The 17,592-nt window shown below is 29.0% G+C and overlaps 2 protein-coding genes across 4 annotated transcripts; both read right to left on the bottom strand.

Moving 5' to 3' along the window:
* Positions 1-88: 88 nt before the first annotated feature.
* Valrs-m (Valyl-tRNA synthetase, mitochondrial) lies at positions 89-6,538 on the bottom strand. 3 transcript variants are annotated; one of them, XM_083057718.1, is made up of 16 exons: positions 6,242-6,538; positions 5,782-6,004; positions 5,271-5,517; positions 4,934-5,162; positions 4,665-4,844; positions 4,401-4,525; positions 3,898-4,172; positions 3,328-3,604; positions 3,066-3,188; positions 2,660-2,767; positions 2,066-2,225; positions 1,607-1,905; positions 1,221-1,427; positions 928-1,039; positions 508-734; positions 89-270 (listed from the first exon to the last, which is right to left on the bottom strand). In XM_083057718.1, the coding sequence occupies exons 1-16, from the start codon at positions 6,357-6,359 to the stop codon at positions 199-201; spliced, it is 2,982 nt and encodes a 993-aa protein (XP_082913844.1). In that variant the 5' UTR covers positions 6,360-6,538; the 3' UTR covers positions 89-198. The 3 variants fall into 3 exon arrangements, with proteins under 3 accessions (XP_082913844.1, XP_082913845.1, XP_082913846.1); XM_083057719.1 differs by having other exon boundaries at positions 90-270; positions 5,782-6,009; positions 6,242-6,377; XM_083057720.1 differs by lacking the exon at positions 6,242-6,538 and having other exon boundaries at positions 91-270; positions 5,271-5,548; positions 5,782-5,921.
* A 185-nt stretch (positions 6,539-6,723) lies between these two features.
* On the bottom strand, positions 6,724-14,464 carry LOC145947965 (putative ATP-dependent RNA helicase spindle-E). Its single transcript, XM_083057730.1, has 13 exons — positions 14,334-14,464; positions 13,884-14,155; positions 13,369-13,666; positions 12,778-13,235; positions 12,070-12,421; positions 11,617-11,783; positions 10,809-11,454; positions 10,155-10,495; positions 9,672-9,896; positions 8,769-9,434; positions 8,005-8,457; positions 7,246-7,577; positions 6,724-7,158 (listed from the first exon to the last, which is right to left on the bottom strand). Exons 2-13 carry the CDS (start codon positions 13,989-13,991, stop codon positions 7,020-7,022), a joined length of 4,185 nt encoding a protein of 1,394 aa, XP_082913856.1. The 5' UTR covers positions 13,992-14,155; positions 14,334-14,464; the 3' UTR covers positions 6,724-7,019.
* Between the last annotated feature and the right edge of the window lie 3,128 nt (positions 14,465-17,592).

The following is a 17,592-nucleotide window of genomic DNA, read 5'->3' as shown; positions in this document are numbered from 1 at the left end:
GCTAAATTAGATAAAGTACTTGGCTCTGATGATCTTAGAATAAAAAAAATTGAAATGACATTTTATTTATAAAAAATCTCAGAAAACATAATTTATTTGTTAAATATGTGAAAGAAACAGGTTTCATCTCTCTCTTTCTCTCTCTCTCTGTATATATACAAACATGGGAAATATACATTCTAACAAAGATTCTTTTTTTTATTCATTTCTTTTTTCCAATTTCTTCTTTCTTGCAATATTCTTTTTAATTTGTTCCAGCATCGACGCATCCTACAAAATAAATACAAGCATGATAAATTCTTTATACAAAAGATAATAAGAAGTCTCTTAGAAATAAATATATATATAAAATTTATCTTTTTGTTAAAAATATATAAAAAATTGATATCGATATTGACAATATTTTAGTATATGTATAATAAATATTATATTTATATACTATAAAGATATAATTCTTCATTACATTAATATATTAGAAAACAAATAATAAAATACTGTTTTATTTACCGTAACTGCAATGAATAACGAGCAATCATTCGTGTGCATATATCGAGTAGTGTAAATGTCGCTATCGTTGGCATTATCGTTTCCTCTTGTTTCATTATAAAAATCACCGTCACTAGCTGATTCTGTCAAGTGAATGGGCACATTCCAGATTCTGCTCACTCCTTTGATCAGGTTCACATTTTTCTTATAAAAGTCATAATCATCCATGTTGCTGGTCAGAATATTAACTGCAATAAAAAAAAAGAGAGAACTTTTCAAATACAATTTTTCATTTTACTATTACTATTCACTATATCTTTATATGTATATGCATATATGTATATGTGTTATATTAGATATAATATTAATTTTCGTAATTAATCTGTTAAAAAATGTAATTATTTAATTAGCATATTTGTTTCATTAATGATTAGGACCTACCTTCCGGATTTGACTTCTTGCTCACATTCGCCATGCAGCTTCTGATGACATCTATCACATTCATAAGCTCGCATATTTTTTCCTCTAATACAACGTCTCTTAAATGCTCGAACTGTTCAAACAAATAAAAATAGAATTAAATAAAAAAATAATTATCTAACTAATATATAAGTGTTCAGGAAGGAAAAGAGATAAAAAGAAAGGAGAGGAAAAAATAACATATACATTGAAAAAAATGTATAATATAATATAAAGATTATTTATGTAGCTTATATATACATATATACACATACCTCACATGGCATAGGATAGGATGTCTCTAGCAACGAGGAGACTGACTGGAATCCTGACAAACCCTTCTTTGCGAGTCTCGTATATAGATCGTCCGACAAGTAAGGCGTAATGGGTGCGAGAAGACGCAATGATACTTCCAGGCATTTTGCGAGAGTATCGAAATGTCCAGCAGCATTGCCACTTCTGAATCCCAATTTAGTGCCCTCCTGTGTTTAGTAAAATTTTATATGTATATATATAATATGACTAAGAAATTATTAAATTAAAATTAATTAAGATACAAAGTACATCATTATTATTATTATGGTCTTATATTAATCTATAATTAATCAATTGGTATTTTTTAACATTTTTACAATTCATAAAGTATTGTACAATATTGTACCACGTAAAGATCGCAGAACTCGTAGTGCAGAAATTGACGAATTGCAGCAATTGCCTTATGGAAGTTTCGCTCGGCAAACGCACTGTTCACTGTTTCCACCATCCATGACAATCGGCTCAGAATCCATCGATCCAGATTACTTAGATATTGCTTTTCTTTGTCTTCGTGTTGTTGTTGATTCTTTTCATTCTCCTCATCATTCTTTGTCATCAATAACACGTATTTACTCGCCTGCCAGATTTTGTTACAGAAATACTTGCTTGTGCGACAATTATCTACGTCGAAACTAATGGTACGATCTATAATAAAAGTTAAATTTTCATTAGTCTCTTATGATTCTTTAGCTTAAGATTTTTTAAATTTGTTTTTAAAATTCTTTCCTTTTTTAATTTTTAACAAATTCTTCAGGTTCTGTATATATATACGTTCTTAATATTCTTAATATTTTAATTTACTTACTCTTAATATTACGTGCACACAACGATAGCCTCAAAGCATCTGCGCCACAGTCTGGTATTCCTGTGGAATATGATTTTGTGTTGACACGCAGTGTTCGCTGCAACTCGTCAGCACTGAGAATCCCCGCTGCATGATTTCGTCTTGCTTGCGCGTTCAGTTCCTGTATTATGATTACATTTTAATTCTATTTTTAATATAATTAATTTTTATGTATATGTGTATATACAAGATATATATAAACAAGATGCATAGTTTCTTATGTATTTAAATGCTACATATTATGTTGTATTCGAGAAAAATTTATCATATTAGTTTTATAAAATTTTCGCAATTTATAATCTCCCAAAAAAGGTTTTTTAATCCTAAATATATTCTATCAAACTTCTTTTAAAATTTTAATTCCTAAAATTCTTAATGCACGCTCCCTTTCTCTTTCAATTTTTATATTTTAATATTTTATATATAGAGGTATATTATATTTATATTAAATATTACATATAAATTTTATTAGTTTTAAGAATTTTATGAATTTTTCAAATTATAAGAAAAAATGATTCTTGGCAATTGTGTTGCAAAAATTTGAAGAATACTCACTTCAAAGCTACAACCGTTCATAATGTTTTCCGGCAAGATGACATTGCCAGAACTCTTGGACATTTTCTTGCCATTAGCATCGCACAAGATACCATGAAGCAGAACCTCCTACATATATAATTTGTAATTATCAATTAAGAACATTTACACTAAAGAGACTATATTGTTACAATATACGTAAACTTTAGAAAAATTATATTTGATAAAAAATAATATTATGATTTAATAAAAAAGTACAGAATTTTATTTTTTAGGATTATCACTCAATTGCAAATTGATCAAATTGATTAATATAATCTGCTTATTAAAGGATTTATATTAAAATTCTAAAAAGACATTGATATTATATGTATATATATGTGTATATAAAGCGCAAATAATTGATTACGCATATAAAATTGTATACCTTGAATGGCAAATTTTGTGTCATTTCTAGACTTAGCATCACCATCCTCGCCACCCAAAAAAGAAATATGTCATGACCAGTTTCCATCAATGTTAATGGATAGTATTTTGCCATGTCCTTCGTCTGTGATAATAATAAATGTAATGTGAGAATAATAAAACTAAAATGACATATGATTATAATGCAATAATGAAAAAGTAATAAGAATAACAATAATAGTAATAATCGATATATTAAAATAAAATTAATAACAGAAACTAACGTGTTCCGGCCAGCCAAGTGTGACAAATGGTATAATTGCCGAAGAAAACCACGTGTCAAGGACATCGGAATCCTGACGTATGCTCACTGTGTCCCCATATTTCTCCCGCGCTTGCGAATATGCCTCTTCTTCGGATCGCGCGATTATCCAAGAAGTTTTGCTAGTGCTACTAGTGGAGAAAATATCATTGTCGTCATCATTATTGTTATCACCATGGTTTACGGAATACGCCGGGATGCGATGACCCCACCATAACTGTCTCGACACACACCAATCCCTGAAGAAAAGAAAAAGAAATTCTTTTTTAAAAAGATTTATCAAATTTATTTAGTTATTTGCATGTTTAAAGTTATACAATTATTTATATGTTTATTCTTTTATACTGCTCATTTATACTGTTAATTTTTATTCTTTTACTTTCACTTGTTTATTCATTCATTCTTTCATTTTATTCTTTATGTGGTTTTTGTTCACTTATTTCTTTATTTAACAATTTATTCATTTATATATCTATTTATTTACTCATTTATTTATCTATTTATTTATTAAATGCTCATACAGTAATTTTACCTGATGTTTTCGAGCCAGTCATACCACAATTGTTCATGGATACCGCCATCGCTTGAATCGATTCTTAATTCACCATTCTTTACAGCCTCGTGCGCTCGTCTAGCCATTGCTGCGCATCGCACAAACCACTGTTCCTTAGGCAGATACTCGATCACATCGTGCGTACGCGAACATCGTGGCAGTATCATTCGATGATGGTCCTCTACACCTCTGATGATACCTCGCGCCGATAGTTTGTTCACGAGTCTCTCCCGTGCGACAAACCTTGATAGTCCCTAAAATTATTTATTAACAATAGATAAGAAAAAGTGTGTGATAAATAAATAAAAAATATGACAATGTATATTTAACCAATATTAAATTATATTGAATAAAGTCTATTTAATATAGATATATTATGAGAATATAAAGTTATTAAATATATTTTTAAAAAATATCTCGAGAATATATCTTTAGAAAAAAAAGGAAACGTCGAACTATGCATCTTTTCCATGAAGTCGTACCTTGAATTCTTTGCATACGTCCGTCATATTGCCAGCCTCGTCGATAACGCTAATAACTGGCAAGTCGTGCCTTTTAGCAATATCATAATCCAAGCGATCGTGTGCCGGTGTGATTTTCACCGCACCTGCAAGAGAGAAATATGTATAATTATCCCAATAAATAATAAATAAAATAACTTTTAAAACTTATTAATCTATTTTCTCTCTCTCAATACATTCTTTCGATATATTTATAAATTAATTTTCTATAAATCTCCTTTTTACCAGTGCCAAAATCTCTCTTGACCAAAGAATCAGCTATGACAGGTATGAACGTCTCTTTTACGGGGTGTAAAACTTGCCGACCGATGTACCTCGAATATCTCTCGTCGTCTGGATGCACAGCGATCGCTACATCCCCAAAAATCGTCTCGAGCCTAGTCGTTGCAACTATCAGTTCTTCCTCTATGAGAAATATAAAATATATTAAAATTGATATATTTAAATTAATTTTATTTAATATTTATTTTTACTTTAATATTTATTTTACTCACTCGAATCTTTGATCGGATATGCTAGCTTGATTAATTGGCCGACAGTAACTTTGCTGTCATGGCCAGGTAACCGGAGTTGCGTTTTGCCGTCTATTACGAAATCCTCAACTTCGATCTCTGAGATTGTACTGCGCAGTGCTGGCGACCAATTGACGAGGTCTCTAGCTCTGTATAACAGATTCCTCTCGCTTAGCCGTACGAATGTTTCTGTCACTGCCACGCTATGAGTCTGTAAAATCACACGCATATGTATAAAAGTTCAATGTTACAATAAATATAGTAATAATTATTTTGCGTAAATAAATATATATATAATAAAATAGAAAATACACATTACCTTATCAATGGTAAAATATTCTCTGTTCCAGTCAAGTGTGGCACCAAGAACTTTCAACTGCTGATTGATGACCGTAGCCTTCTCCGTCTTCCACTGCCAAAGCAATCGCCAGAATTCGGTGCGACCCATATCCTGCCGTGTGATGTTTTGCGTGCGTTGCAACATACGTTCTACTACTGCCTGCGTCGCGATTCCCGCATGATCCAGACCTGGTATCCACAAAACTGGATGGCCTTTCATTCTGTGCCTGTGTGTATGTGTGTACAGTAGAGAAAAATCTATAAATGGTAAATTTACCTATAGTAAATAAATGTATCAATGTAAAAACATAATATAATTATAATAATAAAATTATTAATATGATATAATTACTATCATCTTTATAAAGTGTATTTAGTAACAAAAAAATTTGACTGTAATATATGATTGTGCTATAATGTAATAATTTAATTTTTATTATTATATATTATAATTATTACTGTAATATTAATGCTGTTATAATATTGCTAACCATCTCGCTAGAACATCCTGGATCGTAACAGTGAGCGCATGGCCCAGATGCAACACTCCTGTAATATTAGGTGGTGGTAAGACCATACTAAAGGGTTCTTTTTTCTCGTTTTCTTTGTCACTTCTTGCTTTTGCCATTCTAGAGGCTGTAAAGTAGTTATTATCCTGCCAGATATCGTACCAGCCTTGCTCCACATCTTTCGATTTGAATGTAGCGGGAAAATCTGCACTTGCAAATTCAAAGTAAAGTATTAATTCCCTCTTATACTTCCTTAATTATTTTTAATTAATATTTTTCAGTGGATTTTAATAAAAGTTTTATATTTTAAGTTTTCACTAATTTCAGAGAAAATTCTTTGCAAATAACTACAGAAACTGAATGTATATATAGATTCAAATACAGAAACATGCATATGTATATCTCATTAACAGATATATAAAATATTATAAAAAAAATGTACCTGTTAATTTTTTATTATTGTATACTTCTGCAGTTGCAGTTGAACTGCAATAACGTAATCTTCGACAGAGAAAATTCATTCGCAAAAAAGGACAATCACTCAATGTACGTTGCATCATTGGTAATATTTTACTGAGTAATTACGAAAATTCTAACAAACGAAAATTCGCGTCATAAGACAGATTTATTTATCAATTCAATTGATTATATTCTTCATGTTCTTTGTATTAAAAGAAAATATACACTTTTAACATAATCCCTGTGTACGCAAATCTCACATTACAGAATCAAATTTCAATCTAACCTCAAACCTTAGACTGTAAATCAAGGCTGCAATCCATTTGATACTACAAATGCTTCAAAGTATTTTTCCTCTCTTTATTAAAAGAAAAGAGAAGAACGTTTCGGAGCATTTGTAGCATCAAATGGATTGCAGCCTATATATATGGTATAGATATTAATATGTAATCTGTAAATATATCATTAAATTGAAAATAATATATAATTTGTACATATTAATTATACATATGTGTGTACGTATAAACTATGTTATACAAGTCTGAATATACTTGATAAAAAAAAATTACAGTGTGTATTAATCTCCAAATAAAAAATGAAATAAAAAAATTAAATCAAGTATTATACAAAGTACAAAATATAAAAAAAATGTAATAAAAAATAAAAAATTTATATATATCTCATATTAAGAAAAAATAATTATTATAATCATAAGTAATACTTTGGCTCTTATTTTGGCAATAATTTCTTGACATAATCATCTAATTAATTATTCGTAATGTTTTCTCGTTTTTTATATGTTGCTCTGAACAAAGATGAATGCGTAATTCCAACAGACCAATTGTCTCCATTCCACACAGCTTACAAAAAACGGCCACGTTCTTCATCTTAAGTGCATCTCTGATGAAACATAGAATATGCACATATGTATATTAATATTAATACATAAAAATATATATAGTACATAAAAATGTAATGTTTACATACTCGTAAGCAAAACGTTGCAACTCCAAAAGATGCTCCAGCATATCCTCCTTTTTCTCATCTATTTCGCGTAGTTCTAGCGCTTTATGCAACGGATATATGTCGCATTGTCTCGTTTCTCTAATGGATGGCAAAAACAATAATTTGTCATAATAATTCCATTTATCGGAGTAATTATCGAGCTCTTCATTCAATGGATTTCGTGATTTTCTTTGTTTGTCCCTTAGTTCAAGCAAAATACGTTGGATTCTATTCTGACAGTTTATAATATGGTCACAATTCGAACTTTGATCTAGTTGCATTCCTGCATTCATCCAATAACGCAATTTATTTATCTGTAAGAAAAAATTGAAAAAAAATAATTATTAATGATTATATATGATTATTTTATTATTAATGAAATAATAGAAAAAAAATTAATTATAATAGAAATAAAATAAAATAAAAAATAATAAAAAATGCTTGCAATTTCTATTACTAAAATTAATGAATTATGTGACGAATAATAAAAAGTGAAAATATTTTTTTAACAACTAAATGTAATACATAGGATGTAGCATATAATAAATTCCGTGTAAATTGTAAAATAAGAACAAAAAGATTTTAATAAAAGTCTTTCTTTCGTTGCTTTTTTAAATCTAAAAAGATGAAGAATTTTTTTTTCTTAATTTTCCAAGTTTTATACAATAAGATTAATTATTTAATTAATTTTCTTATAATTTATTTCATTAAATTATCAATTTATAATGTTTACCAATATACCTCTTTCACATCGTCAATTGTAATTTCCACATCAAACTTAATTTCCATATCGTGATCAGGAAACATAGCCTGTTTAGTGGAATCATTCATCGGACCTAAACCACATAAAGCTCCCGTGTAACAAGTCCGTCGTGAATTACATCTTAATTCCATATACGGTGCAAAGCTTAGAGCAAGCAATGCTGCAAATCCAGGAATATTCGGTAGGAAAGTGGTATTTTTCAGACTTAATCCTCCATTTAATCCTTGACTAACGATCTGAGCGATTAAAAGACATCCTAATGATTGCTCGTGATCTTCATCCAGAAAAACACAATTCACAGAATTTAAGTCTATGGTTGTTCTTTTTGATTTTCCGACTGATGTCAATTGGATCAACTCCGTTTCTAAGGGAGAGAATGGACCTTGAAGTTTTATGCTGGAGTTATAAAATTCTTTAGGTGGATTAGGATACTGAAATCATAGAATTACATATAGAATTACATATACAAATACATACATTTTTATAAATTAACATTAGTCATATATATATTAATTTTCTTTAAGTATTATTATTATTATTGCACGCTATTCTTTTCTGCCTTAAAAAAATTTTTTTTTATAAAAGATTATCTATAAAGTTGAAAAAAGTATAAAAATTATCTACACATTTTATTATTTAGCATAAAATTAATAATTAGAAATATCAAAATTTAAAATATATATTACATTATTATTGAATTAAATTTTCATTTACCTTCATTAAAATCAACTACTTTACTTACTTTTAATAAATAATCCTTATCATACTGTTCCTCTTCGTAAAATTGTTTTTCCTCCATTGACATTATATTAATATTCATTCTCAGTTCATGATTATATGTTGATAAATAACTTTCTTCTTTTTTTCTAGCATATCCTTTTTCAATCATATCATTATTAATATTGAATTTCTCTCCTTTTTCATTAATAGTAATCAATTCCAAATTAACGGTATTATCAACAACTGAATAAATCTTTCCAAAGATCTTGCTCTTTTTCTTAATTTGCACTATAAAATAATTTTTCGAAATTTTTGACCATTGACCATGAAAGTTAGCTTGATTTGAAGGTCGCAAAAAAGCCAAATTACAACGGAACGCTAAAGGAGGTATTTTCAAAATTGTTGTATCATTAATTTCTCTTAGATCGCTACATCGAACTCGAGATGAGCGACCGTTATCGATGAAAAAAATATCGACTAAGTCTCCAATTCTTGAGGTAAAATCCTCAATTATTGCGCGATGATAAATTAAAGAATCATTTCTTTCTGTAGGGGCGGCAATTATGGTTGAAATTTGTGGAGGAGAAGAAAATTCTTTCAAGGGGTGTTTATTAAGAATGTCTTCAATATTTTGTAATTTATTGCGAGTAGCATCGAGAATCGCCCAGAAGTATCCAGGGCTGATAATCTGAAAATATTGATTGACATTAAATGTGCGTAAATGAGATTAGACAAATAAATTATGCAACAATAATTGCAGCAATCAATGAATAGACATGCAATGATTTAATCAATCTATAAATATCTTATAAATATTATTACGAATGTGCTTTTTTAGACAACATAAATATGTAATTTTTTAAAAATCTAAATCTAATTCTAATCCTTATTCTTTACTAATTTACAAAAGTAAAGAAAAACTTACAGTTTGTATAAATAGAGGTATTTCGGTGATATCAAGTCCTGGTAATTTCGGTCTGGTTTTATATATAAAGTAATGACTATTACTTTCTGTCTTCCTCAAATCTTTATGAAAGAAATGAGTTTGTTCAGGTGTACAAACATTATAATACTTTGCCATTTTTTGTGCTTCTTTTATATTTAACAAGTTTATATTGATTGGCACATCGCATTGTCTCATCTTGACAGCCTGATAAACAAATAAATTAATTACTATCTGTTACATAATCATAATGTTTCATAATCTATATTTTATCAATTCTTTGTATATTTTTATATTTTATATAGATGTGTGTAAGTGTATGCGTATTATTATTTATTTATATATAAATTATATATTATTTAATTACATGTGTGTGTGTATGTGTGTGTGTGTGTGTGTGTGTGTGTGTGTGTGTGTGTGTATATATATATATATATATAGCATAAATAATAAATTAATAATTACCTGATACACAAAGTTTGATATATTGTAAAAATTATCATTCATGAGAGTTTTCTCGCGAAACTGCACACAAACACGTTTCGATGCATCAAAAAATACTGCTATCTGTTTTTCTGGAATTCCTTGATGTTTGGCAAAAATCTCCTGAAATTGTTTAGCATACAAATATCCAGGTTGATTTAATGGCCATCCTCTTAGATAAACTGTCTTCATAGGATCGAAGGTACCCAGATTCATTGTAATATTTTCTTTAAAAATTTCTAAATGTTGCATACGTTTGATGAAATAATTGGGATAGAATGCTCCTGCGAGAGCAACTTGAAGTGCGAAATCGCGATCTGTATCTAAAAATAATTGCAAATAATTGAAATTAAACATAATCACAAAACAAAATGAAAATTAAAGCATTTATAAATTGAAATTTAAAATAATTTTTTAAAAATCTTATATACAATTCAGAGATACAATAATTAAAAGACAACTAATAATAATAAAAAATAATTGAAAGATAATTAACAATAATTAAAAAACTATCAAAAATAATCTAATAGACTAATAGAAAAATAATCGAGGATTAAAAATTAAATTGAAAATGATTAGACAATTACAATTTTAAAAATAATTAAATAATTACAAAAATAAAATAAATGATTATACCTTGCCAGATGACTTTATTAATTCCAACACTTTCTCTAATTCCAAACTTAAACAGTCTCTCAGTGATCTCGTTTACTAGAGCATCCAATTCGAACAAAGTTTTTAAGTGTACTTCGTTTCTCTGCGCCCATTGTCTTTCGGCTTCACGACTGGTTAATCGACGATTCGCTTTTTCATTTTGCCACGTTTTATAAATATTTAAAGTGGCGATGCAATCACTGTTAGAATCGTAAGCCCATTTTCTTCGAGTAACATAAGAAGAAATATCAGAACGATATTGCGAGATGTTAAAGATGTCCCTGAGGGTCATACTGGTCCCCAAAATAATAGCATCTCGTAAAACTCCGAAAACGTGACCGAGCATAATTAATTTTGTAATTCGTATATCAAGCGGCAAAAATGCCATTATTCTACCAAGATCGGTTAATTTCCCGTCAAATGGTTGAAAGGAATTATTCTCGTTTACTAATGCCCCGACCTCTTTTAGAGTCAGGATGGTAGCCGCTAGATTAGAGAAAGAGGGCGGATTAAGAGAGAGGGAGAGCAGAGTACGTGGTTCATCAAGATCGAGAATCTTGGCGCGAAGAACGAGGTTGGCGAGCGGGGCGCGAAGCATCTCCGGAGTGCCCTCATTGTTAAAAATGTTCTGTAAATTTTATGAAGAATTAATAAATATATAATATATAGTAGAGGAAAATTGACAAATCAATTTTAATCTCTTCTATATTTATAGAGATTCTTCCTAAACTATATAGATTATGAATAGTAAATATTATAAAGCTTAAATATATAACTAAGCATTACTTACATCATAAAATGCTTTTGGAACCAATCTGTACACTCTGCCATCCATTACTCGACCTGCACGACCAGCTCGTTGTATACAATTTACTTTACTTGCCCAACAAAGTTTTAATGTTTGATAATGAGTATTGGAATCGACCTCCAGCATTTTTATAAGGCAGAAATCTATCACTATAAATTATAGACATTTATTAAATCATTAACTATTTTCTTATTTATTATGTAATAATTATTAAATATTATTAAAATTTATGTGTGCGCGCGCATACACGTGTATTATTTCGCTAATGTATGTTATAATTAGAAAAATTATTTATAAAATAATATTATTTTTATTTATATTATGTAATATTTCTAAATAATACCTTTTCACAAATATTTTTTTGTATTATTTTAATACTTTGTTTTTTGAAAAATTATAATTGTATAATTTAAAAATTATAAAAATTTTATTTACCGTACTTTATATCTGGTACAGTAATACTGCTTTCAGCAATATTTGTGGAAAGTATAATGCGTCTGTAACCTTCTGGCGGTTTATAAAAAATCCGTTGCTGCTCATCACTAGAAATCAATGAATGCAAAGTCACCAGATCCCACAATTTGTTTACAGAGTAAGCCGATAAATGGTTACATAGTTCTTCAATTTCATAAATTCCGGGTAAAAATATTAAAACGGCGTGTCTCTGAGCCGAATCCGAGTCTTCCCCATTATCATTTAAATCAAGTTGATCCAGAGCACTGATGATAAGGGAGCAAAATTTGATCATGTCTTCAGTGACTTTTGGTTCCAGAGACACTTCTGGTATCTGTAAAATACAAGTTTATTATTATTACATATAATTATATATTTAATATTATATATTTAACATAAAATTCGTATTAGTAAATTATTACATAAATTTATTAATTGATACATTATAAAAAATATATATGTTCTTTACATTATTGTACAAAAAAATTTGTTTTTATTGTCACTGCATAATTATTATAAAATAAAATCTGCAATATTAATATGTCAAATCTCTCAAAATAGTTTTCGTTTGTGTACTAATAAATCATATAATAAATAATAATTTTGATACAATATTTAACAAATTAATAGTATTATAAGAGGATTAAATGTCAGATAATTATTATTAACAGTTTTTTTATTTATACTCACCGCTCCTAGATTTTCCATCTCATCCAGATAATACGTACAAATCTTAAAATTTCTTTTTTCTGGAATCTTGACAATTGGTGCCGGCACTAGCTTATTTCCCACTCTAGTAGAAAAATATTCTGCGAATCTCGTTACATCGATCGTCGCTGACATAAGAATAATTTTGACCTGTCCAGAATTTGTTTGCAACAATTTTTTTATGACTAATAACAAAAAATCCAAATTTTGATCGCGTTCGTGAATTTCATCCAATATAATGTGTGTATATCTCAACATATGTTTTTCATGAATCAAATTATTGAGAAGAATCTCAGTGGTACAATATGTTAAGCGAGTTTCAAGTGAAAATTCCTTTCGCATACCCACTTTGTAGCCTACGAGACTACCAAGGGGCCATCCGCTTTCTTGGCTAACTCTTTTGGCGATATTTATTGCGGCAATTCGTCTTGGTTGTGTAACTAAAGAAAATATAAAAAACTATGTAATACAATAAATTATTAGAAATTGTACAAGAATTATAAACTATAACAGAAATTTATTAACATATCTATTATAATCTTATTAATATAAATATTGTTATAAAAAATATACCTATAATATTACAGTTAAGTTTCTTCTTGATACTAGCATCAAGAATGAATTGGGGAATCTGAGTGGTCTTTCCACAACCAGTTGGTCCTTGAATAACAACTACAGAGTTTGTCTCAATTATTGATAGTAATCTATTTTTAATAGAAATAACTGACAAATAATTAGATTTTGGCTGATAAGTAAAATTGCACGTTTGGTAATCTTTTGTTGGATCTTCCACATAAAGCTTTTGCAGATTGTCATTTAATCCTTCAAATGTTGTATTAAATTTGGAATTGGCATCTTTACTATTTACAACCTAATAAAAATAACAGAAATGTAGCAACTGTTTTTCTTTTCCATAAAAAATATTTTTTTAAAGATATCGATTTATTATTGTATAATTATATATATATATATATATATATATATATATATATAAAATGCAATTAATATTAATTATACTATGCACATAATATGAATTATATTGCTGTAAGAATATGCTTTTTCAAATATGAATTAATGAATTATTCTACCCTTAAATACTGCTCAACTTCTGCTTCTGTGTAATCCTTCACATAAATTTCTTCCTCCAATTCCTTAGATTCGTTAGAATAATTGTGTTTTTTACTCATTGAATCCATTTCTGTTTTGCTTTATATAATGCTTTATATGAAATATATATATATATATTAGCTCCAATGTATATATATATATAAAGAATGCAAAGTATCCTGATAGTAACTTGAATTATTATTAATCGTTGATCAATCGTTGGTTTATTCTTGTTTGTACATCATGTTTTCAACTGCAAGATAATAATATAACATATACTATCAAGCCTTGCAATTTATTTTTCATATGCATTGTGTATATAACAACTTATTCGCTACGATTTTTTAAATCAGATTTCTTTAACCTTGAAATGCACGCAACATTTACATAAACAGAAATTATAATAAAACAATAATTGATTGTTTACATACTGAATTACTTGTGCGAAATCTAATCATCCAAAGGCCCCAAAGATTGTTAATTTTATATATATCAACATTTATAAACGATCTTTGAAAAGTAAATCTCTCCTAATACCTAATACTCGAAAATCCTATTGAAAGAGGGAAGACCCGGCAAATTTCATATTCAATGACGCGATAGCACGTGTGCACAACTTCGACGAGTTGGGATTTTATTGGTCACATCGCTCAATCGAGAAGGTAGCAACAACATGGCGCAGCCAATCAGATTTATCTTCAATTCTCGCTCGACCAATCACATGCGTTTCTGAAAAAACTCACTGGATATCGCAAATACTTCGAAGCCTTTGATTGGCCAATCGGAAGAAGGAAATTTACAATTTATCTGGGACTTGATTCTTGAATTCATTCGCAAGAGAAACGTATACGCAAATAGCAGCGAGCAGCAACCATTCAACAACCAATAAGCGAGGTAATATTAGCAATGGCGTAAAAAATATTGCCTCGCTTATTGATTGCTGCTCGCTGCTTGACGCTTGACGCGTCCTGGGGCTCGATTCTTGAATTCATTCGCAAGAGAAACGTATACGCAAATTCGGCTCTTACAGAAAAGTTGCAAGTTGATTGGTTATCGCATGGCTTTTAGCCAATCAACTTGCAACTTTTCTGTAACTTTTCTGTGAAGCCGAATTTGCGCATACGTTTCTCTTGCGAATGAATTCAAGGCCGGTATTCATAGTCGGTTCTTATATTTAAGACTGTCTTAAGTACAATCTTAAGATGTGATTAACCAATCACAGAACCGTATTTGCATCTTAAGACATTACTTTAGGCACTGACGAGGTACTATTAAAGACCGACAGCCCTGGGTAAATTTTCGTGTCTACCAAGTGGGCTCGGTGGGCCCGGAGGTAATTGGAGGATGATGACATTACCGACCGGTTTGATCTGTACAGAGGACAACAAATAAGAACAGTTTACCCAGTTTACCCTTACCAAATCATATTATACATATTTCATATATATATATATATATATATATATATATATATATAATATTATACACATTATTTTTGAAATGACATATAGGAAATGTAACAAATTTAACAGCCAAATTTCTCTCTCTCTCTTTCTCTTTTTCTTCTTTTCTTCTTTCATATCTTGTAAACAAGCATTGAAATCTCTCTTGAGGTTTAATATTTCTTATTTTACTTTTCTGGCTTGTTTTATATATGTGACAAATGGCTTTTGTTTGTACTAAATTTTTTATATTTTTTATTTTATATTTTTGAATGTAATTTTATTAGATTAATAAGATTTTTGCGATTAAAATGACATCAATTATAACATAAATTGGATAATTTTTCACTGAACAAGTAATTCAAATTACATATTTAATTAAAAATTATCCGATTTATGTCGTGTTTGGTGTCATTTTAATCGCTAAAATTTCATTAATCCATTAAAATTATTTTTAAACCGATAAAATGCAAATTAAAAGTTTTAATTTTTATTTAAAAGATATTTACATTCGTGAATTTATTGTAGATAAGGAAAGGTTCTCGATGTCGTCGAAGGCAGAGCGAGAACGAATAAAGAGCGAGCGAGATGACGTATCATCAAAGAGTTCCGAAGTCTCTCTCGCGAGGCTCCCTTTATCTATAATCTTTTATATCATATGACATGTGTTACTATAGAAAATAAAATTTGTATAATTCGCAATTTATTGGTTTGAAAATAATTTTAATGGATTATTGAGATTTTTGCGATTAAAATGACACCAAACACGACATAAATCGGTTCATTTTTAATTAGATATGTAATTAAAATTTTAATCGCTTATCTAATTAAAAATTAACCGATTTATGTCGTGTTTGGTGTCATTTTAATCGCAAAAATCTCAATAATCCATTAAAATTATTTTCAAATCGATAAATTGCGAATTATACAAATTTTATTTTCTCTAGTAACATGTCATATGATATGAAAGATTATAGATAAAGGGAGCCTCGCGAGAGAGACTTCGGAACTCTTTGATGATACGTCATTTCGCTCGCTCTTTATTCGTTCTCGCTCTGCCTTCGACGACATCGAGAATCTTTCCTTATCTACAATAAATTCACGAATGTAAATATCTTTTAAATAAAAACTAAAACTTTTAATTTGCATTTTATCGGTTTAAAAATAATTTTAATGGATTAATGAAATTTTAGCGATTAAAATGACACCAAACACGACATAAATTGGATAATTTTTAATTAAATATGTAATTTGAATTACTTGTTCAGTGAAAAATTATCCAATTTATGTTATAATTGATGTCATTTTAATCGCAAAAATCTTATTAATCTAATAAAATTACATTCAAAAATATCAAATAGAAAATATAAAAAATGTAATACAAACAAAAGCCATTTGTCACATAAATAAAACAAACCAGAAAAGTAAAATAAGTAATATTAAACCTCGGGAGAGATTTCAATGCTTGTTTACGAGATATGAAAGAAGAAAAGAAGAAAAAGAGAAAGAGAGAGAGAGAGAGAAATTTGGCTTTTAAATTTGTTACATTTCCTATATGTCATTTCCATAATAATGTGTATAATAATATATATATAATATCTGAAATGACGTGGAAAATGTGTGTATATATGTATATTATAAATTTAAGAGCTAAATTTTTCTTTTTAAAAAATACTGTGAATAAATGTTTTTATTATTTGAAAAGAAACATCGTCATTTCGAAATATATACATGTACGATATATTTAAATAATTATATATATATATATATATATATAAATATTTCGTATATACTCGTATATACATATATATACTCTAAAATAATTTCTTTTTAAATTGCATTTCTCGTGTTACTATACACATGTATTATTTTATTATCTCTTACAATTAGATTTAGTTACTATTTCTCACTTCGGCCGCAATATTACTGAGAGGGCGCTAGTACACAGCGCTCTTTTTCCAGTCACACTAACTCCCGTAAGACCATCGGTCTTTAATAGTACCTCGTCAGTGCTTTAGGGTGCCGTCACATGGGGCGTAACTTGCGTAAGCGTAATCAGCGGATCGCCAATCACCGAGTTATTCCGATAGAGCCCTTCGTCGAGTTCTATCGGAATAACTCGGTGATTGGCGATCCGCTGGTTACGCTTACGCAAGTTACGCCCCATGTGACGGCACCCTAAGACATTACTTAAGACGGTCTTGAAATAAGAACGGACTATGAATACCGGCCTGAATGAGCCTTCAAA

This window comes from Prenolepis imparis, unplaced genomic scaffold (assembly GCF_030444845.1).
Source record: "Prenolepis imparis isolate NDT839.2.m4 unplaced genomic scaffold, iyPreImpa1.0 SCAF_198, whole genome shotgun sequence".
In the NCBI taxonomy this organism is placed as follows: domain Eukaryota; kingdom Metazoa; phylum Arthropoda; class Insecta; order Hymenoptera; family Formicidae; genus Prenolepis; species Prenolepis imparis.
Note: the sequence above shows the minus strand (reverse complement) of the source record. Positions and strands in the feature narration are given on the sequence as shown.

What these genes read in the sequence shown, in the direction of transcription:
- Valrs-m (XM_083057718.1), bottom strand. Translation starts at nt 6,359, where the DNA reads ATGATGCAACGTACATTGAGTGATTGTCCTTTTTTGCGAATGAATTTT. An exon ending in AATATTTTACCATTGATAAG is followed by an intron (nt 5,163 to 5,270) that starts GTAATGTGTATT and finishes GTGATTTTACAG; the next exon opens with ACTCATAGCGTGGCAGTGAC. An exon ending in CAAGAAGTCAAATCCGGAAG is followed by an intron (nt 735 to 927) that starts GTAGGTCCTAAT and finishes TTTTTATTGCAG; the next exon opens with TTAATATTCTGACCAGCAAC.
- LOC145947965 (XM_083057730.1), bottom strand. Translation starts at nt 13,991, where the DNA reads ATGGATTCAATGAGTAAAAAACACAATTATTCTAACGAATCTAAGGAA. An exon ending in AAGTTGAGCAGTATTTAAGG is followed by an intron (nt 13,667 to 13,883) that starts GTAGAATAATTC and finishes TATTTTTATTAG; the next exon opens with GTTGTAAATAGTAAAGATGC. An exon ending in ATAAGGATTATTTATTAAAA is followed by an intron (nt 8,458 to 8,768) that starts GTAAGTAAAGTA and finishes CTATGATTTCAG; the next exon opens with TATCCTAATCCACCTAAAGA.